A 27,451-nucleotide genomic window follows, 5' to 3' on the forward strand; every position below is an offset into this window, starting at 1 on the left:
GGTTTAGATACAACCTGAAGTATAGAAGGCTAGCAGTGCTGATTTCCTTATAGGATGTTCTGCATCCTAATTACATTTCATTTGCTGCTCCCCTTGTTAATTACACAACTTGTCAGTGAAATATTAGTTTTCAATCTATTCCTTTATTACAGTAAACCTGTGTATCCCTTGAATCTTTTAAATTACCTTGTGGGAGGTCAGCATATATTAAAACTTTATTATAAGTACAGCTCTATTAATCTTAAATTAAGAAAAATATTAATTACATGGTGCTAATTACCATGGCATGCCATGCCATTTGAGAAGCATGTCAGTGGCGGTAATCTAGGATATCTCAGTCTACAGGAGTAAAGTTATGTTGTATCAACATATTGCAGAAATGACAGTAGCATTATCATGTAGGGAAGTGAAGAAACAGTATTTGGGGAATTTTTTTTTTTTTTAAATATTCAAGCTAAAATGTTCAAACCTGGGTGCCTAAAATTAGGCTCCAAAATAGTGGCTTGATCGTCAGAATGGCGGAGCCCTCTCAAATTCCACTGAGGTCAATAGGAGTTACAGGAGCCCAGCACCTTTTGAAAATCTGTGTGCTGTTTAGGAGCTTAATTTAGGCATCCAGGTTTGAAAATATCAGTAGGCAAAAGTTAAACTGAACATTCAAGAGACAATTTCTCTCCTTCTGTCCTGATGAGAAAATGGAGATGTGAAGATTTCCCTTATTTGGATATACTGGGATACCTAATACCAGCTGGTGCATCTGTCAGGTAAAATGGTTACAACTTTTAAGCAGTAATTACACCTACTGAATTTAAATAGAACTTAAATTTAGTTTACATTTTTAAATATATTATGATATATAATTACATGTAACACCATTTAAATATTGAGGATTCATTATTCTGTTTTGGGGGCGCACTATCTGAACACTTCCTTTATGAAAGGCTAGATTTATTTACAATTTACATCTGAATCAAATATTTTTCACATTCTTAGGTCCCAATTCTACAAACTGTGTGTTTGCAACGTACAATGAAATCTGAGAGTTGCATGTGTGGAAGGTTTTCAGGATTAGTCTGAGTTTGTATAAATTAAATTTCAGATTACTAAACCACTAATGTAAAAAGAACCCATTTTTATATGTAAATAAGTGCACGTAGTGCAAATAGGTAAACTTCAAAAATGCTGTACAATTTAAATTGCAAAGTCTGATTTCAAGCTGCCACAATACTGGAGATGAATTTGGCTCAATACAATACTCAGCAAACTAGAACATATTTGCAGTGTACCCCATAGATTTCATGGTGTCTCTCCATGGAATGTTTGACTTACTAAGACTCAGGGATGGTGTCACTTGAGTTACACCAGAAATTAATTTGGCTCACCATGTCTGGGTCATTCGTCTGATCAAATGGAAAGTCACCAGTTTTTCACCTTGATTACTTAAGTTTGAACCAGCTGAAAATGGAACTACTTTTATAATGTCAACTGATAAAGACATTTAAAATTTCCCCTTTTTGAATGAGAAATTAAAATTAAGGTAGCAATGGAAAAAATCAGAGGTACCCATAGCTATTGATGGCAGTTGTTGGGTCTTCAGCATTTCTCAGGAGTAGACTAGAAATAACAAAATATGTAGTCAATTTTTAAAATGACAAATGTAAAACACAATGTATTTGAAAATTTAGTTTTTACTTGTCTACTAGGACCTGAGGTCAGGGTTCTTGTTCATCCTGCAAGAGTTTGACAAGGCAAGGAAGGACACCTCCCTGCTTCCTCTTGAGATGTTGATGTCATTATCTCTCATGCTGTTGTGATGAATCTTGAGTTCAGATACTGATGAATAAGAATCACTTCAGTTTACTTATAAATAAACACATTTTAGGTATTAAGGCTATATATGCAATCTATTAATTCATTAGCATGTAAATACTATAAATGTATATTTTTAATAAGCATTTCAGTTTCAGTCAGTACCTCTTTAATTTGTTATACCTTCTCCCTGCCTTCTGCTATTGGGAGATGTTTGCTGCACTTCTGCTCTCTTCTGCTATTGGGAGATTTCTTGCAGTTTTCTGTATTGAGGGTTGCTTTCAACACCTTTGAAAAGAGAAGCAAATAAACACATTGTACAGTCAAGGGTTTCAAAACACTTTACAAACAATAAATGTAAACTTCACAAAACATCCGTATCAGATCATTAAGTTGCATTTACAGTTCACAAATGGCTAAATTGGGTCATAGGAAACATTAAATGACTTGACAAATGCTACACAGTAAGTACAGACTCTAGATTGGACTAGTTTGTCAAAATCCTGAGATTTGTTGTAACTTCTAGAAATGCTCCTGGAAGTATATACTTCCATGGGAAAGAGCAAATTACTGCCATAGCATTTTAATTTATACTATCAGTATTATATATAATATACAGATATCTGTATTCTTGGTGTGTATTGATAGCGTGCTCTGGGAGTTGCCGCGTAAAGGAACAGTAAACACAACTTAATTACATTTTTTATTGGTCCATTGACTAAAAGGTATGGACTTCCTGCAGGAAAAGAAATGTATGTAATGTGATCTGTTTTACCTTTTAGGCTGGTAAACTGCATGAAAAAGCCCCTGAAAAGAACTAATATAAATGTAAAATAAGGAACATTGACATGTTATGGATTCTCAGGCTCCATGTGATAGATCTGTTAATATTTAGGAGTGGTATTATATTTGCCAATTCATAGTCACAACATGCCTTCTAGTTACTATTTCAGGGCATATAGTGACCTATGTAATTGTGTGTACAGATCCATAAAAATGTATTCTAGGAACATCTTTTTTTTAATCTTAAATTCAGAAAACTTGACTCTTCTACTAGAATATTTGGAAAAACCTGAAATGCAAAAAACCAAATTCGTCACATTAAGATCTTAAACAATTCTAAAATCCATTTGAGATAAAGCAAATGAAAATCTGGCTGTCAGTCTCACATCTCAAATTAAAGCAGTGCAGCACGAAAGAATGCCTCAACCTTTGCAAGGGACGTTCACTGCACAAGAATAGCATTGTGTGCCCAGTAAGAGAACACCACTAAAAAAATTGCTAATGTTCAGCGTAGTGTAAAAAATTTCAAAACTTTGAAGAAACTGAATGAATAATATGATCATTCTTATGACACAAAGAGAGTCCCCATTCTTGCTAAATTAAAAAAGCGCATAGTATTATCCCCTGAGTCAAGAGGGACAATTATATTAGCTATTTAAAGAAATAAACATTGACATTTCTCAAATATGAGCATGTGTTCCTTTTTAAAATGTCAGGCTTACCTTCCGAATGAACTATTTGATAAGAGCCTATTGCTCTAAAACAGATTTTTATCTTACACAACCTTCACTCTACTTACTTATACTTGTGAACTTTTTTCTTTTTTACTTCTCTCCTGCAATATTTGGAGCACTTATTTTACAAGTGTACAACTTGGTGTTTTTGTGGGGAAAACATGTAAACTGTAAGGAACATCCCTTTAAGTCCAGAGGAAATCTAAGATCTGGAAAAGGAGTCCAATGTAAAGATTAGTTAAGTAGACCTCCTAATGGCAGTACACAGGAAAATCAAATATAAAAATTGAAATACTGCAGTGCCTTCAGTCTTCATGGCAAATAAAATTGTCAAGAGCACCAAGGGCTGCTTTCAAAAGTGATTAAGAACCTAACTCATTAACTTTCAAAGTAACTTTGAAAAGTAACTTTTGAAAATCAGATTTAATGCTTTTGAAAATTTAATCCTACATCTCAACAGGAGAAAGAAGCGTGTGTGGCCTTACAGTAGATGTTCACCTAAGTAGTGAAACAGATTCCTTTACTTTACCACATCACAGTCAGAAAATTTAAAAAAAAGAAGAGGTGTGGGTAGGGAATTCATTTTGTTTTGCTTGCTTATGATGACAGAATGTGCCCTGATGTTGTTAAAACTCTTCATTAAAATAGTTAATTTAAAAATATTTCTTAACTTTACTAAAGTGGGCCAAGTACTCATGTTACTGCTGGGAAGATAGTATGAAGACATTGTAGTTTATTGAATGCTTCTTAGTCTTTGTTAGAACACTTAGATGAAACGATTTTTGTTGGTTGCCTTTGGGGTATGCACTTGAATGACCATTTCAACCTGATCAGGAGCTTTCCCGGCACCTAGAGTACCACCCTCATGATTGTTAGACCTAAAAATTTAACACATTTACCTTTTGCTTCATTTATTAAATGTACTGTACAGCTATGAACCATATATTTTTCTCAGTTAGTTATTGCTGCAGCAGATTTAAAATAATAATGTAAGAATTGTAAACTGATGTGTGTACTGTGTTAGCATGCGTATAAACCGTTCATTTATGAACTCTATCGTGAAGTTTCTTGTGGGAAGAGGGGTGTTGGTTTTTCTAAAAAAAAAAAAAAAAAAAATCTCACTGCAGCAACAATAGTGTGAAAAATGGTACATGGCTTAAATTAAAAACAATTTAATATAATAATTCTCAACATCAGTCAATTTGTAGGCCTAACAACCTTGGTGGTGTCAGTTGTAATAGCTAACATGCCTTTTTTCTTGTAGTGGGTCACAATACTAACTTCTTATGTCTTTGAAGATTTCATAACTTGGAACTGTTTTTTTTTTTTTTAAGAGGAAATTATGGTTCTTAATCACCCTTTAAAAACTTTTATGGTATTACATTCAGCATTGGAAACTTTCTTGTTCTGGTGTGTGGATTACTCACTTCTCATTGATTCCCATCACCTTGCAGCAAGCTTGAGTACTCGGTCTCTTGTAACTTTACGCTGTACCCCCCCCCCCCCCCAGTGCCACTGGGCAAAAAAGATCGTTCATTTATAAAATGTTGATATGGTGGGAATCAAACCTTTTTCCAAACTGTCTTTTAACTTTAGGAATTAAAATACTTTGCACTGCTTGAGAAGTTCTGTTTTTTAAATCCAGAAAAGGCAGTAAATTCAGAGTTCAGGGTTCTTGTTTTGCTGGCTTTTAGAAAAACTTCGGTATGTGACCCACATGTGCTGTGATACAATGAACAAAGAATGGAGCAAGAGATCTAACTCTGAATTTCCTGGTTTTTGTTCTAAATCAAACCTCAGCTATTCTTTTTTTACGGAACATCTTGATATAACAGGGATAATGAACCTGAGCTGCTTTTAAGTGTGTTATTTTTTAAAGACTCCTGGTGAACATGAATACCTTGGGCTGAAACCTTTGGATATGATGTTCCTTGAACTAGAATTCCCTGAAACCACAACTCGTGTTGATATTATCTTTAATTTGAAATCAGTCATATGGTGCACCTCAACTTTGGGCCAAATTATCTTGAGTTCAAATCTTGTGCCAGTAATTGAGTCCATACCCAGTGATAACTTTGTAATGAAGTACTATGGGAGACTGATTTCCTCTTCATTAAAGATGCCCGTTGCCATTCTTTAGCTATTTAGGTGAAAGTTAAAGAACTAATAACTGGATGGCTTTGGGATTGGCACAGACTTCCACCTCTAATTCATTAGTAAAGGTTGGTTTGATAGTGAACAGAAGTCATTATTATCTGGTAAGATTGTTCATTGGGTCTGTATGGAATAAGTTGTGGCTTCCATTTGTTTCTATCATAATTGACATTTGCTGTCTCCCTTGTTGGCAGTTTCAGCAAGAAGGCCAAGAATTGAGTTAGTACAGAGATTAAACATTGGCCTCTTTGGACTGAGGCTCAGTCAGGTTGGTGGGATGCTGTGGCGAAAGTTGCATTACTGCTGCCCACAATGTTACTGCTGAATAAAGGACTTCAGTATGCAGGGCTGGTGATCAAGCACTTTTCCTAATTATTAAACCCACTTCAAAGAACAAATTTTAAAACGTTAGAAACTTTAAGAGTAGGGGTTACTATATATTCCTGCATAGCTGCTCCATTGTATGTAGTAAAGGAACACTATCAATTTGAAAAATGCATTTCTCTAAATTTTGTGATTACGGGAGCTACAAATAACACTTACGATTATTCGAAAAATATACTTGAATTTTTTTCCAAATCCTTTACTTTGTGCATTTGACAGCACTTTGTATATCCTCCTTTTCATAGCTCTCTTATATAATCAGTGAGATTCTAAAGACCCTCACTAACATCAAAAAGGAGAACAGAAAAATCCATTAATTCCTTTAAAAATGTATACACAGAACATATTATTTTAAAGGATGCTTTACCAGAAACTGGAAGATCTTGACTGCAAAAGGTTCTTTAGGAAAATATTGCATTCAAAATGCTAATAATGCCATTTTGATATGATATAGCAAAAATAGTATTTATTGATGGTTTTCTTTTTACTTTGCCAGAACTTTTAATCTATACCATTGGCAAAAAGATTTTTATAAAAATGTTCATCTTTTTCCCCCCATGTAACATAGTTGTTTATATTTGGTCAATTCTGACTGATCAGGAGCTTCCACACGATCACTGTTGCTATTTTGCATTAGTGCCTTGTGATTGGAATATGAACTCAAGGACCCGTAGTTAGCCAAAATATATAGCTGTAAGTACCTAATTATTCTGACTGTGCTCCAGTCTCCTTTTAATGGCATGGAATTTTTGAGTCAGTTAATCATATACCTCTTTGAATAAAGTGTCTGATCAGAAAAAGTGCTATTTTTTTTTCTAAAAGTGGCTTTCAGAAAATGCCGCAAACCTAATATTCACACATTTCTCATACTGTCTATTTCTTAAATTAGTTTTTAAGTTGTCCAAGTTCTTAAGGCCAACGAATTAGAGGTTTAAACGTGATATATTTTCAAAATACAATAATTTATAAAGAAACATTCAAGATTTTTCTGGTATTTCATTGTTCACTTATTGTGATGTTACAGATCTGAAGAATAAATTTTACTTTTACTAAATGTAGTCATTCTGTTTAACAGCAGTGAGTGGAAGAGCATCTGCAATGTCAAACACTCCTACCCATAGCATTGCAACTTCTGTCTCCCAACCTCAGACGCCAGCTCCAAGTCCTATAATTTCTCCTTCAGCCATGCTACCGATCTACCCTGCCATAGATATTGATGCACAGGTAAGCCTGAAATCAGTGCAGCATAATTGTGGTGAAGGTATTTGCTTCTACATAATGAATGAGTCACAATCAGTAAACAATTCTGATTTATATTTAGTTGCATTCTAGATTTCGTGGAATATAAAATCCTGCATAATCCAACAGGACAATTACAATGTGTTCTCATCTGGGCTACAGAACAGGTGGGAAAAAGGAGGCATTTTGTTCGATGACTGATCATTTAGTTTTCACTTTCTCTTGTTTGTGTGATACTAAGTGATAAATTTTCTGATAAAATATCCTTGCAGTTATCTAGCAGATATTTGACTCTTATCCCAAGATATTTTTCATCAGCTTTCTGCCAGTCAGCAGGCAAAATAACTCTTCACAACCTGTCAGCCTGGCTCCTAGGTTGGCAGGGTTAGTGCAAATCAACATAACAGTGTCTCTGTAACCATTGGGATCCGTTGCTAACATTGTGCTAACTCTGTGGCATTCCCAGTACTTGCTAGCTTGGGTAACAGAAGACAGAACTTGGTTCCAAACTTTAGTTCTCTCTGCCCTATGCTGCATTGTTCTGCTACATGTCAGTCAGGAACTGTTTTTTTTCTAATGTCTTAGAAGGTTTTGCTGTCAGAGTAGAAATTAAAGAGAGAGAGAGAGGGATGGCTGCTGCCTTTTATAAAGTGTTCCATCTAAAAGTCTGTCACAATCTCAGTAAAAGATTGCATCAAACACCACAGCTTTTCTTTTTTTTGGCACATATACACCGTTGAATAAGCTGATAATTCTTTAACCAGGCACTGGGAGGATTTGATGAAACATACATCACTCCACCATATGGGCCTGACAGGTAATGTCGTCGTCATGAATGAGTGCATCATACCAAGATGGTAGATAATTAGAAATAACAGGAAATATAGAAGTGGTTACTTGGAGACAGTGGATGCATTCTACAAAAATCAGAAAATTTTAAAAGCAGGAGCATGGAAAATTTAAATTTTAAAAGAACTGCTTTTAATCCTGCGCCCTTGCTCACATAACCTACTTAGTTTACCAGTGATCAAAATTTAGGGTAATTTGTAAGCTCATTCTGTGGCATTATTAATAAGGCAGTGGTTCTGTAATTCTAGCAGTTGATGGACTTTCTCGTAAGAGTGATCACTTAACCTCATTGCAGGGCTCAGAATGTTTCCTGGGGACCAGAGTTTGAGAACTATTGCAATAAAGGATTTGTTTTTCGGTGAAAAGTAGTTGATTTGAAGAAATGAAAGTCTTCACAATGTGTCAGTACTTTGAGTCTGGCTGCACAGCTTACTTCACCTCTCCTTGCTCCCAGGATTGCAGTTGTTGAGTGTAATGTTTTAAGCTGAACTAAAAATGTCAACAGTTGTGGATGGCACATTTCTGGGAAGTGTCAACTTTTTGAGTTCTTACCTTCCTATTAATAAGGAAACATAGGAATTTTTTGTGCTGAATTAAAGACATTTGGGCCAAGATTTCACTCTTGGTTGGGGGAAATGGAGGAGGGCAATTTAAAGCCTCTCAAGTCATCCTTTTTCTGGGCCTTAAAATCAAGGAAACCTCCCACACGCCAAAAAAAGTTACAGGGACCTTCATAGGCCTGGATTTCAAAAACGTAAATACAAAATTTGAAACATTTGTTTTTTAATTTTTCAAGCACTAGGCCTAGCTAATCCATTCTCTTATTAACTAGAAATCAAAATCGACTTGCCTGTCAACTTTATGCTTATTCTTTTTGTCAAACACTTACTTCAACCCTCACGTTTCCCTTCCCAACCTTTCTATTATGTTTATCAATAATGTTAGCACTGCTCCAGAAATAAATCCTGCCAATTCATTTGTGCTCCCTCTGTTGGCTTTCCAGCTGCTAAGGCCTAATGCTGTAGTTCCTTCAGAAATACTAGCTATAAGGATGAGAATGAATTTTAATTTGTAGATTTGCTATAGGGGGTAAAAATTAAAAATCAAATCCATGCATTTCTTAGACAGCAACAATTTGTAATGCATATTGTATTTTGAGTGTAAATTGCAGGACTGGCATTATGACCTTTAAAGATTAAACAGTTCAGCAGAAAATATGATTTATCACAGTTGTTGAAGATGCTTATTAAAAGCCCTGTTTAAAGAGCTGACTTTAGAAGCTTAACATCTAATTTGAGGAAGATTATAGTTAGTTTCGCAAGAAAAATGTTTAGAGTTATTGAAAACATTTCTTGGGCTTTTAAAAGATTTGTCTTGTAAAGGAGGTACATTTAAATCTTCATGCAGTAATGACCATGGAATTTTAAAATGAAGGAAAATGTATTTTGCTATTTTGAAATGTGTAATTTTTTTCTTTTAGACGGAGAGTAATCATGACACAGCATTGACACTTGCATGTGCTGGTGGCCATGAAGAATTAGTACAAACACTGCTAGAGAGAGGTGCTAATATTGAGCATCGGGACAAAAAAGGTAAGGAATCTCAGTATATTGGTGTATGTGGGTTCCATTTAGAATGAACTCCAGTATCTTACAATGCAGCAAAACAATTATATGCTTAGAACCTGGTATTACTTATGCTTTTACATTTATTTTAGACTTTATTCATGGTGACCCAACTTTCTTTTTATTGCTATAACTAAAGTTGTTAATGATTTTAAAATAGATGGAGATAATCAAACATTCTTTATTCTGTTTCAGGATTTACTCCGCTTATTTTGGCTGCAACAGCTGGTCATGTTGGTGTTGTCGAAATCTTGTTGGACAATGGTGCAGATATTGAAGCCCAGTCTGAGAGAACCAAGGACACGCCGTTGTCTTTGGCTTGTTCAGGGGGAAGACAAGAGGTGAAGTGAAATTTACCCATGTATAAAGGCACCCTTACTGTAGAAGCAGGTTGCAAGTTACATGGTTTAGATTAAGAGCAAATTTATTTTCCTTAGTGTGGGAGACAAAGATGCCTAGACTTCCACAGCGCCCCAACTTTGTATTTTATTAACATTTTTTAATTTTATTGCCATGAAATTTAGGAGAAATAATTGCAACCATAATCTTGTTTTCTGAGGCTAGGGGCATGGTGTTGAAGAGTTCAAGTTCTTTCTTTTAAAAAGGATTGCTTGCAAAAAGGAGACCTGTTTTTTCTAGACACATCTTTTTGGTGTATTCATACGTTTAGAACATTTTCTCCAGTTAGGCTTTCAATTTTAAGGAGAGAATCAAAAGTAATTTATTTTGTAACATTGCAGGTGGTGGAGCTGCTGCTAGCTCGAGGGGCAAACAAAGAGCACAGGAACGTTTCTGATTACACACCTCTAAGTCTAGCTGCTTCTGGTGGCTATGTGAACATCATCAAAATCCTACTCAGTGCTGGTGCAGAAATCAATTCTAGGCAAGTTCTCTTTTTCATCCCTACTCCCCTGCTTTTATAGTTGCTTGTTAAATCTAAAATAAAAGTTCACTTGGTGACTATATGAAAGAAAAACTCATTCCTAGAGCGTTTAATCCTGATACAATATTTAAAGAAATGTATAGTCTTCCTAGTCATTGGTTTAGTTTTTGCCCAGTTTTAGACCAGAACAGTTCAAGTATGCTTTTTGAAGACCCAGACCATTTTAACTCCCATTCCTTTCTCCCCCTTCCTTCAAGCGACTCTCCATGTTTTTGCTACCAAACTTATAGCACTCCTTTCTGGGTTATGGTGAAAATCCTCCTACTGACTTGGATCAGTCTGCTAGTTGAGTATAGATACTTTTGAAACAAGGAACAATCACTCACGAAGACATAGCATCTCCTTTCTCTTATTTTCCTCTCCCCCCCCCCCCCACCTCCCCCTTCTCTTTCTCCAGCCCAGGTACCAAAAGTGTACACCGTTTTATTTTTTAAGCTATTTTATATTTTAAGGTTTTTCTAATAGTTTTAGCATGTAAGTACCATTGCTATGTCTGACCTTATTTCTGTTTGCAGCCATATTGCTATAGCATGACTTTGTCCGGGACACTGAGCAAAGGAGACAATTATCAAAGCTTTAAAGCAGGATGGGAAATTGCTCATAATAGAAATTTTTAAAAATATAAACAGTACCATTTTTCTTTCACAAAGATTTATAGTAGTTAGTCTCAAATATCGAGCTCCCATGCTTTGTGTCATAAAGTCACTTTCTCTCCCATACTGAGGCCTACAGTTCTGTTCCAGTGAGTCTTCATCCTACTTGTAGCATTGGAGGGTGGAACAAGATCTGCCATTCACTGGCAGGAAGTGTTGTATGGCCCAGCCTCTGGAGACCCCAGACAGTTCTCCTTCTGCCTTCAGAGCTGCAGGCAAGGGGGTCAATGTGAGTCATGAGTTAGCCTGGGATACCGGAGCCATGGGTTCTATTCCTGGTGCTGATGCTGCTGGGTGACCTCTGCCAACACTTCACTTTTTTGTGCCTCTAAGGTGGGGTTAATGATACTGACCTGTCTTGTAGGCAAGCAACTCCAGACATTCCTGCTGCAGAGGAGAAACTGAAACCATGACCACAAAGAGATGCTTAGTTCAGCCCCAGAATAATTAGAGCTGTCAAGCAGAATCCGGCTGGCCAAAATATATATAAACTCAGTGCCTGGTACTCCTGCTCATCTTCATGGAGTATGGCATGGCAACTAAATTCAGAAAGACCAAGCTACCCTGGTCTTTACTTCCTTCTTCGTGGATAGATATTTTTGTGTTTTGTGCAGTCAGGAATCAGGCCTACTGCAGAAAGTCTCTCTGGGACATGGGTTGCCTCAGGACATCCAGCCCCCTTTCTCTGATCAGCTGAAAAGGGTCAGGTATTTGGAAAAGGTCCGCTCCATGCTGCTAACCTGAAGAGATTTCCCATGTGAGGTACACAAAAACATAATTGACATTCAAATGTAGTGGTCTAGGGACCATGGCACTTCACGTGGCCACACTATCCTGTTTTAGAATTCCAGCCTTCTATAGAAACATAGTACTATACCTTTCATATGGTTTAAAATAGTCCTTCAGATAGCTCCAGACTTATATTAAACACAGTATACCATCTTGCGAATCAAATGGCCTCTTTATGCGTTAGCATCCTATGTTAAATGGGCAGAAAACCACAGAATATTTCAATGGTGACTAATGTGGTGTTTTTGTATGGCGTCTTCAAAGCAAAAAGTGTTTATCACTAATGTCGGAGTACTCTTTCTGAAGAGCGGTAGAGGCCTCATGGCCAGATAAATCATGTATCTCATGAGGAGATCTCCTAGGGGGCCACATGGTCATCAGTTAGTATGTCCTTACAGGTTTCCAAATTGAATGCTCGCTCTTTTGAGAGAAAGGTGCTCCAAATTTTAGTCTCTCTGGTAGTAGAGAATGGCCTTAATAATAGATTTCTGGAGTTGTAACATCACTTTCTCCCTCCCTAGATGTACACAGTGATTAAAATCAGTATAACAAACCTGTGGACCTTCATATGAGAGAATGTATCCATCCTTACCTGAAAACTGCTTTTCTCTGAGTAATAAGATCAACAGATATGGCCTACCTATGGCAGGTTTTCAGTAACATGCTGAGAAGTGTGATATGGCTTTTGGGTCAGTCAGTACATTTCAAAGTTTGTTATGCTCTGCAGTACATTACTGTAATAATCATTTTGAGTTAGCAGGGCTGGTTCTGCTTCCAGTGCTGCAGGGAGATTAGAGAAAGGAAACTTTCAGGTTTAGTATGGATACACTTTTTTTCTATTTTGAGCTGCATTTCTGCTAATACTAATAAGCTCAGAATTACCAACGGTAACTAAGCTTTCTTTTCAAAATGTTATTTGTTTCATGGTGAAAAAGTACTTGACCCTGATCTTTCAGATTGCATGACTCAACAAAATGCTCAGCTTTGCTAAAAAGTAATTTCCTCATAAGACAACTAATAATCTAAAAGCAGAGTACATAATACCTACAAATGCAAACATTGTAGAAGACCTTGCTTTTATCAGCCTTCTTCAACTTAATAACTTCTAGTTTGGGAACTTTCATTTTTCACATTCTAATTTTGCTATCACCCTTTTCAATGATGATGAGAATTAAAACTGTTTGTTTGTTTCCCCTCCCCCCCAGAACTGGTAGCAAACTGGGCATTTCTCCTTTAATGTTGGCAGCTATGAATGGGCACACTGCTGCTGTTAAGCTACTGTTGGACATGGGTTCTGATATTAATGCCCAGATAGAGACCAATCGGAATACTGCCTTGACTTTGGCCTGTTTCCAAGGAAGAACTGAAGTGGTTAGCCTACTGCTTGACAGAAAAGCTAATGTCGAGCACAGAGCTAAGGTAAGGAGCAGGATGAGATATGTGTCTTTCAGCTAAGCAGATTTATACTAAGAATGTAGTTCTATGTTTCACGTGACTTTTTCCCCCTTGGAAGTTAAGAAAAGAGGAAAAATAAGTATTTCCTATGTAGTAACTATCTGCTTATAGATTGCACGCACACCTATTGAAACCACCAAGGAAGAGGCTGAGTTTTAATAGAGCTATTTAAAAGAAAAGAAATATCTTTGTTTTAAGGTTACTGTTTATTTACACACAGACCTAGACCCATTGTGTGTACAGTAAAGAAAAAACATTTGGTTTAGCTTCTGGAGCTTTATTTAATCTTCAGATAATCACAAGCATCAGAGTGATGATAAATCTTACACTTAATCATTTTATGTTAAATTTCTTGAGACCTTCATATTTTTAAAAATTAAAAGCTGATCTTAACCCAAGTTGTGTTCGTTGCCTGACTCTCTACCTTCTGCCTGGCTTCCACAGCCATGGAGGCGAAATGGAATCCTGAGGTGTGCACCCTGTAAACGAGGCACTGCAGCAACTTTTCAGCCATCAAATCCCTCCCCCTGCCTGGGACAGAGTTTGTGACTTCACTTGGCATTTCCTCTCTTTGCCACATTTGGCAGCCATTGGGGTGGAGGATGACAGTAGAGAAAAGGCTTCTCAGCTGACAGTCAATATTCCAGACAGCTACATCAGTTGACCTACCACATAGCATCCCTGGCAGTCAGCACTGAAAAGGAGCTGTCAACCAAGGAATGAAGATAGGTGTGATCAGGTCAAAAGTTGCCTCCTTTCCCTCTGCCCACTAAATGGAACATAAGTTAAGAGTTTAAACTTGCAGGATCTGCTTCTATACCAACTGTTAGAATAGGGTTTCTCCCCTCCAAGACGAGTCCGACTATGTCCCTTCCCTCCCCACCCAGTACTCACCAGTACAGGTGTTGCTGCAGTTGAGGTTTTCTCTCCCCATATAAAAACCTGTTTACATGAGCTCCACAGCAGAACATCCCTTCTTTGCTACCTGCTCCTCATGCCCAAACCTGTACAAGATTGGTTGGGCTAGTGTAAAAAGCCTAGTAACATGATAGCCAAGGACTTCTCCACCTCTTTGTGCTGCAAAGCGCCGGTCCAGGATTTGTCCCCCAAAGCATGTTTAGTCTCCAGAGTATAACATAGTGCATGGTCCACACTCTTGGCCAGCTGCAGGTGATGTTATTTTTTCCTTTTAAATGTTGGTAACAGTTTATATAAGCGGGCTTGCAAGGTAATGATGGAAATGCGTATGTTTGAACTTAGAACTTTTTGCTGCAAGCTGAAGCTACTCCTGGCTTTTAGTGAAAAAGGGGGCGGAGGGGGGGCAGGAAAAAAAGAAAATAACTAACTCTTTCATTCCCCCTGCTTACTCAACCTAGACTGGTCTCACACCGTTAATGGAAGCTGCCTCGGGTGGATATGCAGAGGTAGGCAGAGTTCTTCTGGACAAAGGTGCAGATGTTAATGCTCCTCCAGTACCCTCATCGAGAGATACGGCTTTAACCATAGCAGCAGACAAAGGGCACTACAAGTTCTGTGAGCTTCTCATTAGCAGGTACCATATTTGAAGCTGTGCTGTTAAAGGGTCTTGAATGCTGATTGTCTTACTTTTCTGTATTTCACAGGGGGTGTAACACTGAGTAATTTTAGCGTATACTTTGTATTAGACCCAAATATGTATTTTCTTCCTCACCGTGCTTAGACCTAAGACTCAGATCAGAGCTCTTAATATTTCCTTGCATCCTCATTGTTGAGGGATGTATCTTCTGAACCCTCCATCTTATAATATTCACTGTTACTGTGAATATGCCCCCATTAGCAGCCATTTCCAAGGTAGATACCAATGCACATTCATGAATAGACCAGTAGAAGGCATATAGAAACAGCTGTCAGCAAGCCCCTCCTATAAGCCTGACCACAACTTGAGATACACCTGCAATTATAAACAAAGGTTTAGAGAGAGTGCCTGAGTCTGGATTTCTGGCATGCTCTCAGGTTACCATACTGACTGTTGGCATGCGTAGTGTAAATATGTATATCATTATAATGATTCAGAAGGTCAAAAAACAATTTTAAAAACTGGAACATCTCCATTGCAAACATATATAAAATGCAGTATTTTAATGCTAAAAGGTTGGTTGAAATAGGTAATGACCTAATTATATAGATCCTGTGTATTGTTTGTTCTCAAAGCATGATTCAATTTTTGGTCAAAACAATTTGCTTTTTTTAGGGGAGCTCACATTGATGTACGGAATAAGAAGGGGAATACTCCACTATGGCTTGCAGCAAATGGTGGGCATCTAGATGTTGTCCAGCTACTGGTACAAGCTGGAGCAGATGTGGATGCTGCTGATAACAGAAAGATAACGCCTCTTATGGCAGCCTTTCGAAAGGTAGACTGTGGAATTTTTCTTCCTTCTCCCTTCCTTATTCAGATATTATTTCTTGGTAAATTTAACTGTACGATGGTACTCAGAACATGGGTACATTAGATCTACTAAATCTCTTCTTTAATTATCACAATATTTGAAAGAGTAAATGAAAAACTTGCATAAATATTTTTAGGGTCTGGTTTGAGCCCACAAAAATAAGTATTTGCATCACCTATGCAACTTTATACTTTGTCAACATGTTGCAGAAACATTCATGGGAAAGAGTTACATTCTTAGGTATCCGGTTGTTTGGGACTATGACAGTGTGCTCTACTCACCATTAGGATGGCGCCTCCTCCTGACCGTTCTGCAGAATAGCTAACTAGGTTGATGCCTCTCCTTGTGGTTGTAAGCCGTCCCTCCACACCCTCTTTGTCTGCAGCCCCCTCTCACTCCAGGAGCTGCTGTGGCCTTTTCATGATTCAGCCCCCTCGCTAGGTCATTATTATGGTTTCCTCTTTTGGGGAGAAAATCTCTTCTCCACAAACAGGCTCAGACAGTCTTCCTATGCATTGCCTGTACCACTTTCCCAGTGGCTGATTGGGAAACCCGAGCCTGCAGTCTACTGCAGATTCCAGCTTGGGGACCCTATAACCAGAAGTCAAGGTTTGTTCCTGTCTAGACTGTACTACCTTTTTCTGAGCCCTGTCCTACTTTCCTGGCCTTTCCACTCTTTGGGTTCGCCAGCCCAAACATATCTCCCTTTGCCCAGGGAGTGACTGCAGACTTTCCAGGCAGCCACTTCTGCTTCCAATTTCCTTTTGGAGAATCCCCACTTGTCCTTTGCAGGTGAGCGTGTCTCTAATTAGCTGTCTCCAGCCTAAAGCTCCCCCATTTTCAGCCAAATTAGCTGATTGGGCCTTCCTGGCCTAAATCAGTTTTCATAAGGCCAGTATGGGGAGCACACCCCATCACAGGGACCCAGTATGACATGAGTAACCTATTACTTTGCAAATATTAGTATACAAAATTGCGTTTTAAATGATTGGTTACTGCCAGGAGTAGAGTATGTGGACACCTGGGGAGTTGAAAAGGTGTGAAGGCAAAAGTTTGATCCCTTGGATCTCTCATGAGCAAGAGAAGGCTTGGCAGTGAGTATAGTGAGGTATAAGTGTATTAGTGAGGTATAAGCCAAGTTTGAACTATAAAATATCTGTTACGTTGGTATTGCATAGGTTTACTGGAATTGCTCAGTAGAGAAGGGTGTCATGAACCCTGCTCTTCAGTTGATGTTGGTAAATGAAAGGTTAGTGGCTAATACCATCTATGACCTGATTATTGATGAAGCCTCTGGTTTGGATGACTTTTCAGGACCTTCATTAGCCAAAATATTGCATGCAAGGTACTCAGTTCCAGCATGAATCAAGGGAGGGTTGCTGAGGCTGTTTTGCATATGATCTTAATTGTAGGAGATCTCTCTCCCCAAGATATGTAATAGAAAATGCATCTAGTGATGAAAGTCCCAGGATAGACTGTTCTCTTTGCAGAAACATGTATACCACCAGTGGATTTGTTCCCTAAATCAGTCAGTAAGCAACCAGTCAATCTCTAAGCTACTCTATATCAACAACTTCTATCATGTTAAAATGACTAAAATTGCATTATTCGTTTGTTACAAGATAAATATTGTAATTAACCATTGTACTTGGTTTGAAAATAAGCATCTTGACTTTGCCTCCATGCTTTTGTCCCATTGACGATGTTCTGTTCCATTGACTTTGTGCATCCTATTGATGATATAGCACATTGAACTGTATAAAGATAAGATTTAGAATTATGAAAACTTGACTACAGTACATGTGATGCAAATAGCATCTTTCAAAGATAAGTAACTAGTACACATTTTTCAAAAGAAACCACTTCTCCACAATTACTAGTAAATACCCACACATTTTAAAATCAAGGGTTTTCTTCTTGAACATGGAGAGAAGAGTGAGAAGTGTCTGAAATGAGGGAAAAAACGTTCAATTTAACACTCCAGAACCAAAAATACCTGAATAATTTAGGTAACTTTTTAACTAAAAAGATGTGTGTAGGAGAGGAAAGGAGTGGAGCATCTCCAGACTTGAGAAATTGGGTATTAATTAATATTTGAGAGAGTTTGAAAGGGAGATGCCTGATGCCTCAGTAACAGAGCTACTGATTACTACAAGATATTCCGGAGACAACCATGTTTGACAAATGTATAGTGCGTTAAAAGAGCTATTAATTTGGTATGAAATAACCTGATGTTTGAAATAAAATTTTCAGGGTCATGTAAAGGTGGTGCGCTATCTAGTGAAAGAAGTAAACCAGTTTCCATCAGATTCAGAATGTATGCGATACATAGCAACGATTACTGACAAGGTAAGGTAATTGTTGCAATGTGGCTACTCTTAGCAAGATTTTGGTAAGACTGAAAAGTATTACTAAAAGAATAGTTCTAATTGTGACTAATCAAGGTTGGAGTAGAATTTACCATCAACATCTGTTTGACTGGCAAAGCAAGCTTAGCATGATTTTCAAAATAAATAGAATTTTGAGTAGAAAAACTGTGTTTTATTTTGGTAAAAATTTAAAATCCAAATACTGTAACAGTAGTACAAGTTACAGTAAATGGTTGTGACAATGGCAGTAAATGCAACTTGCCACTAATTACTTACTAATTTTCAGTTAGTTTCCCTGACACTTGCTCAGATCAGTGAAGTTCTACTGAATTTTTAAATATTATTACCGAAGGCAACTTTGTTTATTGTCTTTTCCATAAAAATAAATATAACATTCTAACACTTCCAATGTGACATTTGATTATATTTATAGAACTCCAGTGGAGCTCCTAAAGTCTTCCATTCTTAAATATAGTTGAAAGATTGTTCTCCTGATGTTGATTAAATGCAGTAAACAAGAACTGTAAACAAACAGTAAAATATTATACATTTCTGCTTTATAAGCAAGCAACCCTTTTATGCTGTTCAGTAGTTTTGGGATCCAGTGCTGTTCTGAGCTTGAACTAAATATCTGAAGTTGACATTTGCTGTTGAGTAAGTGAATTGCTGTTGGATTGAATTGCTATCCATTTATCTTTCATAAATGGCCTCCCAATTTCCATAATATTAAGTAATTGCTTCTCAGGGGATTGGTAATATCTTTTGAGCCTCTCACCTCCTGTGAAAGTTCTATCTCTTGCATTGTTCATCTCTGGTCCAGGTTGGTATGGGCAAATGGCATCAGGTATCAAAAGGAATAAGGCATCAGCAGGAAGTAGATCATGAGAAAAGTAGAGCGGTGGTAGTACAGAGTGTTTCCACTGTATCACTGATTCCCTGCACCATCATCACACTCCCTGCAAAATCTCCTCCCTGAAGTTCAGGCTGTGCAGTGTTGGAGGATGACATGAGTGAGGAGACAGCACTCTCCATGGCACTTCTTCCCCCCATCCCCTCACCTCACCGGCAAAGTTCTGTGAGTTTGCAAGCATTTAATGCCATTCATCCAAATATTGATATGGCCCACATCACAATGTATCTGAGAACTTCCCAAGGACTTCCTTCTTAGCTTGGAGAGAGAGAGAATGTTGGTGGGTTATTTGATTAGAGCTGTGACATCTACTCTCCTTCCCAACTTTCTTTTATCATTTAATTGTTACTTCAGCTTCCCAATCCCTTTTCCCCCTTTATGTTTGATCAGCCTGTTTTATCCTGTTCAGCAGTCTTCGAATTTAAACTCTCTGGGGCAAGGACTGTGTCCTCTGTTAGACTACACAGTGCCTAGCACAGTTGACACCCAATTAGGGATACTAGACTTTATATAGTATATATAAAGTATATAGTATATATAAAGAAGGGGAAATGGAGGGACTTGCTGAAGGAAAGTTAAGCTGGAGATGGGTACTGCATTTAGACCTGAACATTATGAACTTAGTAGTTATCCCTTGAGTGAAATAGTTCCAGAGTCTTGATTCAGCTTCTCTGACAGTCCTACAGGTGAGGGCATGTGTCCACATTTATCATTTTTACTAACCAGAATTCCTGATAGACTCAGCAAGGAAGCCAGTAATTGAGTAGATGTAGAAACTGAACTACACTTTCAAGCATGTGGCTGTCCATTGAAGTCAGAATTGAGGCATATAAGTGGAGTAGTGTGGAAAATCTTGCTGACCTTGTTCCACCTATTCTGTGGATAAATAGAGCTTTTTAGTCTCCAGGGCTGTAAGACACCTTTTGTAAGCATTAAATTTAAAAAATGAGAGAATAAAACACTATTCCTTTTTTCTAATGGTACTCTAAATATCACCACAAAACTGTCCTTTGTTGACAGTTGTGTAGCTGCAGTTCTGTGTCTCAAACTGCTTCTTTCATAATAAAAGATTCCGTAGTTTCCACAGCATGTTAGCCGTAAAAAGACCAGTAATTAAAATAGTTAAATAATTAAATATTTTAAAAATGCTTTGTACCAATATGCCTCCAATACAAAACACCAATATTCTTCACATTTTTCTTTAAAACTTTTTAAAAACGATTGATTTATACAACTAAGTGAGCAAGCTGTAAATCTCGTATCATTTGGAAAATATAAGTTTGTCTACCAATACAATACATGTTACAGGATTTTATGTTTTCAGACAGAAGATTGATTTACTTTGTCATTTTAGGAGATGTTAAAGAAGTGCCACCTTTGTATGGAATCAATAGTACAAGCCAAAGATAGACAGGCTGCTGAAGCAAACAAAAATGCAAGCATTCTTTTAGAAGAGCTGGATTTAGAGAAGGTAAGGAATCCTCTTTCATTATAAGTTTCATTTCTGTGACCAAAACCTCTCTACTATCAAAAGAAACTATACAAGATCTGGGCCTGAATTAAAAACACTCTCTCTTTCACACTCTTGGACTAGAGCTGTGTGAAATATAAGCTGTACGTTATTCCCTGATAACCAGAAACTTCTTCGCTTAAACTCTGTACCGTTCACTTTTTTTAAACATCATAATAAAATATTTACCACAAAGAGGGAGCCACTGAATGTTTAGCCACCACAAAATCCACCTTTTAGGTGGCCAAAACTTCACGGCTTTTTCTTTGGCAGTGAAAGTGCTTCATACCCGCTATTCCTGATAGATTATTTTTTCTGTTAAACTGTAAAATAATCTATGCAAATATAAGAAAATAGGATTTTAAGGTAATTGTAGTTTGTAGATGGCACACAGAAACAGAAAACCTGTTACATAATATTTGTCTCAAAGAGTATGTGCTTTATCTCCTGCATACCAAGTTTAAAAGGAATATCATTAAAATAATGCTTGTGTACGGACACTGTTTCTTGGTATAAGCATTTCCCAAAAAGATTAATATGAAGCAGAAAGTTATTTTGTACAAACTGAGCTTAATGAAGAGTCTGTACCTGATAAGATTAGCACAAATATATTTGATCTAAAATCTGTATTTTTTTAAAAAATACAATCAGATAATTTAAGCTTCTAGTGCCACATTAGTTGCAGCGTTTTTAATAAGCTTATATTTTACCATCTCACTCTAATTGAAAATGGTTTATCTTCATTATTTTTGGTAAGTTTCATGCATTCTTGATTTGGCTTGTGATTTCATATGCACATGCTCTGTAGGTACGCTTGAAGATTAAATATAGGGTAAAATTCTCCTCTCCCCTGCAATATGTATTGTTTACATGTGCAGAATTTCCATTAGCAGCAAAGGAAGTTCAGCAAGTGAAACCAGTGTTAAATGTATAATTGAGATCCATAGTGCAGGTCAGTGGAAAATATTGGCCTTTTGACGTTTAAACATAATTTAACTGATTAAATTAGAGGTTTGACTTTCACAGTTACAAATTGTAACGTAAAAAAGTAGTAGTCTTGAAGCATTCACATTGCTCCCGAACAAGGTGCATGGTTCCTCTTTATCAACTTGCAATATTCTCATGCTGCTAAAATGTTCTTGACTTACAGCTGAGGGAAGAAAGCAGGAGGCTGGCTTTGGCTGCCAAAAGAGAGAAAAGAAAAGAGAAACGGAGAAAGAAAAAGGAAGAACAAAGAAGAAAACTAGAAGAAATAGAAGCAAAAAATAAAGAGAATTTTGAACTACAAGCTGCTCAAGAGAAGGAAAAGCTGAAATCTGAAGGTAGTCTTATTTCTGTTTTCCATAGATTTAATCTTTTCCCATAATTTTTTACTCCCATTTTTACAGCTTTTTTTATCAGTACTTTGATATAAGGTTTCATGTAGTCCATCCATATTTGCTATATCTAACATTTCTTTTAAATTTTACTAAACATAGGAATTGCTATACTGGATCAGACCAGTGATCTATCTAGGCGGTATGCTGTCTCTGACAGTGGCCATAACCAACTGCTTCAGAAGCAACTACGGGATAACCTGGCCACCGTGAAACTTTCCTCCTAGCCCCTAGTCCATAGTGGTTGGCTTTGTCCTGAAGTTTGAGTTTATATCCTTTCCAGAGCTCTTCTGTTTTTAATATTTGCTAAAACTCTCCCCCTATTCTTGTTATCTGAATAATATCAAATCCTTTAGGCTCTGATACCGTGTAGCAATGAGTTCCAAAGGCTGATTGATTGTTGTATGGGAAGGTATTTCCTTTTATCGGTTTTGAATTTGCCACTTTTTGATTTCACTGAATGTCCCCTTGTTCTGGTATCATGAAAAACAGATTGGTAACTTCTCTACACCTTCAATTATTTTGTATGCTTGTATCATTTTCCCTACTATTAGTCTCCTCTCAAAGGCAAACAATAAACCCAGTCTTTTCAGTTTCTCTTCATGTGAGAGTTTTTCCATACCCTTAATCATTTTTGTAAGCACTCTTGGAACCCCCTTTATTTCTGCGATACCCTTTAGGACAGGCGTTCTCAAACTGGGAGTCGGGACCCTTCAGGGTGTTGCAAGGTTCTTACATGGGGGGTCGCGAACTGTCAGACTCCGCACCCCAAACCACGCTTTACCCCCCAGCATTTATAATTATGTTAAATATATAAAAAAGAATTTTTAATTGATGGGGGGGTGGGGGGGGTGCACTCAGAGGCTTTCTATGTGAAAGGTGTCACCAGTACAAATGTTTGAGAATTACTGCTTTAGGAGACGGAGTTACTGGAACTGAATGCAATACGAAGGCGTACCATTGGTTTATATAATGGCACTGTGACAATTTCTGCATTATTTGTATGTAACTGTCTTAGCAGTTATTGGCTGATGATTATCCCATGGAGTCATTCAAGACCGTTACTAAACTTTAATAGTAAATTGCCTGATCTGCTAAGTGTGACTTTAAAGACATAAAAATCCTGGAAGTGGACATTTCCTCATGCTGTAGTAATGTTTTTGATTCTTAATCAGATGAGCCTGAGGTCCTAATGGAGCCTCCTAGTGCCACCACCACAACCACCATAGGTATATCTGCAACGTGGACCACGTTAGCAGGTTCCCATGGGAAAAGGAACAATACCATCACCACAACCAGCTCCAAGAGGAAAAGCAGGAAAAACAAAATTCACCCAGATAATGTTCAGATTCTATTTGATGATCAGCTCCCAATCTCCTATGGTCAACCAGAAAAAGCCAATGGCGAGTCGAAGAGCAGCAGTACCAGTGAAAGTGGTGACAGTGACAACATGAGGATTTCCAGCTGTAGTGACGAAAGCAGCAATAGCAACAGCAGCCACAAAAGCGACAGTCATTCTTCCACAGCAGCCACTAACACGCTGAGCAACAAGAAACAGCCATCGGTACTTGTCACTTTTCCAAAGGACGAGAGGAAAGCAATTTCTGGCAAATCATCAATAAAGTAAGTTATTGTGACCGTACGTAATAACTCCCAGTATAAAATAATTGGAACTTCCTGCTGAAAATGACTTTCAAGATCTGTTTTTCATAGCCTTGTTAAAGTCTTGTAAAGTACAAGAATAAAATAGATAAGAGCACAAATGTCCTTGCTTTTCTATTTATATGAATGTAAATATTGTGTGAGGAGACCAAACCTTTTCAGATCATGAATTATATTAAACCAGTAGGCTGAGGCATGAAGCCTACCCACAGATCTTTAACCAGTGGGTTGTCTTGCTATATACGCTTTCCCAGACAGAAGCATTTCAGTCAGTTCATCGTTAGTATAGTAAGTGTTCTTTGGCAACAGGTACCATGGCTAGTGGCTAGTCTTTTAGCAATGCCAGCAAGTAAAAGGGGAGTATTTTAACATAGATTTCAGGTACCCTGCTGCTGAGTTCAAGTGGCACCTAATCCAGTGGATATTACATTGGTGGTTTTAGAAGTTCAAATGAAACTTTGAATATTATGTTTCTAGGTGCATTCCAAAATGCCACATACACAAATTCATACTGATTGGTTAATCCTAATCCTGTCAGACACATAAGAGGAAAAAATGAAGTCCATACTGCTATTTTATTGATATATATACTGCTTCTCCAGTATTCTAGGTAGTTTATTTCTCTGCATCTTCCTCAGATGCAATGAACCTGTTCCTAGCTTTCAGCAGAAGGGGAAAAAATAGCAAAACCAAATTAGCTATTAGCTGCTAAAATACTGTTTAGATATTTTGCTGCATATGTATATTAACTATCTTTAATGAATGATCACTTGTGCTTAATGCACTTATGTATCTGGGCAGATATGTGCTAACTATCAAGTTATGATTTTCTAAAATACTGGAGCTCCTAACAAGCTTAGTGACCAAAGGCTAAAGAAAAATGGCCACATGGTTTGTGTCTTACGCTGAGTCTGAAGAAATAATTTATCTAAAAGCACTGAATTATTTTTTTTAAAGGTTGTCTGAGGTTATCGGTGAAGTAACCAGCAACTCCTTGTCCACTTGCACAAAATCTGGACCTTCTCCCCTTTCTTCTCCAAATGGAAAATTAACCATAGCTAGCCCTAAACGTGGTCAGAAGAGAGAAGAAGGATGGAAGGAGGTTGTAAGAAGGTATGTGTGCATATGCAAAGTTAAACATGCCAGTAGTGTTACCCCTTTTTATGTATCTTTTTTGACAGAACATTTTTATTTCATTGTTCCCCATCTTGCAGTTAAAATGAATGTATTAGTTTGAGAGTAGAAGTGATAAATTTCTCCTCTTAAACAGCAACTTGGGATCTCTTTCTCAAACTTAATAGCTTCCTGCTGATGCTCATCTTATTTCAGACTACCAACACTTCTCCAGTTGACTTAATACTTTTTTTTTTCTGTGTAGATCAAAAAAAGTTTCTGTCCCATCAACAGTAATTTCCAGAGTCATTGGAAGAGGAGGCTGTAACATCAATGCTATCCGGGAGTTCACTGGAGCACATATAGACATCGACAAACAGAAAGACAAGACAGGGGACAGAATAATAACAATCAGGTAAAAATTTTATTTGGCATTGTTTACTACTTTTTAAAAGAATAATTTCTATAAAGTGAATGGGAAGAATGAATTTTAAAGCGTAGTCTTTGGTTTAATAGACCACTTTTCTTGCAGGATTTCTAAGTGAGCAACAATTTTTAAAAAATCATTTGAGAAGCATAATTGATTTTCATGCAGAATAGGGAAAATTGGTTCTGTTCTGTAGTTGTGGGAGAGATAAAATTATTTTTTGTGGACTATGCAATGCCTTTGTTGCTTAGGGTACTGGTATTTCAGCCTTTTACATTCTTTACATATGAAGCTAAACGTCTAGTTTCCTTTAACATAAAATATCTTACTGTGAATTTATCTATAATAGAGTGGTTGACAACCTCAAAACATACATTTGGGCTACATAGTGTAAAAGTTCAGGGTAAAAATTAAATCAGAATAACTATACTCTTCCTCCCTTTCTTTTTACTCTTATTGCAGGGGTGGCACAGAATCAACAAGACAAGCAACACAGTTGATCAATGCTCTTATTAAGGATCCAGATAAGGAAATTGATGAACTCATTCCAAAGAATCGTTTGAAAAGTTCTGCAGCAAATTCCAAAATAGGGTCGTCAACAACTGCTGCCACTACAGCTGTTAACAGTTCACTAATGGGAATCAAAGTGACCACTGTAGCTGTTCAATCAACATCTCAAACAGCCACAGCACTCACTGTGCCTGCAATTTCTTCAGCACCCGCACACAAAACTGTCAAGAATCCAGTGAATAATGTGCGGCCTGGTTTTCCAGTCTCTCTTCCATTAGCATATCCTCCTCCACAGTTTGCACATGCTTTACTTGCTGCTCAAACTTTCCAACAAATCCGTCCACCTCGGTTGCCCATGACCCACTTTGGAGGTACTTTTCCACCAGCTCAGTCTACCTGGGGTCCTTTTCCTGTTCGGCCTTTGAGCCCTGCAAGAGCTACTAACTCACCTAAACCTCACATGGTGCCTCGCCATAACAGTCAGAACAGCAGTGGTTCTCAGGTGAATTCAACAAGTTCTCTAACTACTAGTCCAACAGCTACAACGAGTTCAACGGCCTCGGCTGTGCCTGTTTCATCTACAAATGGCAGTCCCAGTTCACCTTCAGTCAGAAGGCAGCTTTTTGTTACTGTTGTGAAAACATCTAATGCCACTACAACCACAATCACAACCACAGCAAGTAACAACAGTACAGCACCTACAAATGCCACATATCCCATCCCTACTGCCAAGGAACACTACCCTGTCTCATCCCCATCATCCCCTTCGCCACCAGCTCAGCCAGTAGCGGTTTCTAGAAACAGTCCTTTGGACTGCGTAACAACCTCTCCGAATAAAGGGGCATCTTCCTCTGACCAGGAAGCAGCTAGTCCACCAGCAGTGGAAACAAGTAATTCAGCCAGCAGTGGACAGCTGAATGCTAGTTCTGTTGGGAGTTCCTCAGTGCACCCTGCTCACCAACAGTCTCCAGGATCTCTTTCTCAAGAAGCAAGACCGCCTCCACAGCAACCTCAGGTTCCTCCACCAGATCCTAGAATGGTTGTGCCTCCAAACTTAGCAACAACAAGCTCATCTGCCCCAGTGGTAGGTTTGACGAATGCCCCCATGACCTATCCCTTGCCTCCGACATCAATGGGATCAACTCAACCTCCAGCTAAAATGGAAACCCCTGCTATCAAACCACCTGCCCATGGAGCAAATACTGCTCACAAGACTCCAGCTCCTGTGCAGAATTGTTCTGTTGCAGTCCTCAATGTAAATCACATTAAAAGGCCCCACAGTGTTCCTTCTTCAGTGCAGCTTCCTTCTACCTTAAGTACACAAACTGCTTCTCAAAATTCAGCCCATCCAGCAAACAAATCTATGGGTACTAACTTCAGTGCGTCTTTGCCATTTGGGCCCTTTAGCACATTGTTTGAGAACAGTTCCACTTCTGCTCATGCCTTCTGGGGTGGATCTGTAGTTTCATCTCAGACAACACCAGAGTCCATTCTATCAGGGAAGTCTTCGTTTTTGCCAAACTCGGAACCCTTGCATCAGTCTGATACTTCCAAAGCCCCGGGTTTTAGGCCACCGTTACAAAGGCCAGCTCCAAGTCCCTCAGGTAAGTGTGTGTTTGTGGTGCACTCAGTAATATGTCCCTCAGCTAAATGCCTGCAATTTGGAACACTTAATATTTTCTGCCTATTCTTTTAGGGTTCTTTAAACTAACTGAATTGTGTATTCTG

The 27,451-nt window shown here is 37.9% G+C and overlaps 1 protein-coding gene across 4 annotated transcripts in view; it reads left to right on the forward strand.

Moving 5' to 3' along the window:
• The window catches only part of ANKRD17 (ankyrin repeat domain 17), a 131,663-nt gene that overhangs the window by 91,433 nt on the left and 12,779 nt on the right, over positions 1-27,451 (forward strand). For 3 of the 4 annotated variants that reach the window (XM_084625803.1, XM_084625806.1, XM_084625805.1), the window contains 14 exons: positions 6,940-7,088; positions 9,433-9,544; positions 9,773-9,918; positions 10,318-10,460; positions 13,168-13,381; positions 14,794-14,969; positions 15,648-15,810; positions 18,100-18,195; positions 20,480-20,596; positions 21,786-21,957; positions 23,187-23,634; positions 24,631-24,786; positions 25,052-25,201; positions 25,676-27,327. In XM_084625803.1, the coding sequence (XP_084481929.1) occupies positions 6,940-7,088; positions 9,433-9,544; positions 9,773-9,918; positions 10,318-10,460; positions 13,168-13,381; positions 14,794-14,969; positions 15,648-15,810; positions 18,100-18,195; positions 20,480-20,596; positions 21,786-21,957; positions 23,187-23,634; positions 24,631-24,786; positions 25,052-25,201; positions 25,676-27,327 (3,894 nt within the window). The remainder of the gene's footprint in view (positions 1-6,939; positions 7,089-9,432; positions 9,545-9,772; positions 9,919-10,317; positions 10,461-13,167; positions 13,382-14,793; positions 14,970-15,647; positions 15,811-18,099; positions 18,196-20,479; positions 20,597-21,785; positions 21,958-23,186; positions 23,635-24,630; positions 24,787-25,051; positions 25,202-25,675; positions 27,328-27,451) is intronic. The other variant, XM_084625804.1, reaches the window with a different exon arrangement.

This window comes from Lepidochelys olivacea, assembly GCF_965140295.1.
Source record: "Lepidochelys olivacea isolate rLepOli2 genome assembly, chromosome: 4".
NCBI classification, from domain to species: domain Eukaryota; kingdom Metazoa; phylum Chordata; order Testudines; family Cheloniidae; genus Lepidochelys; species Lepidochelys olivacea.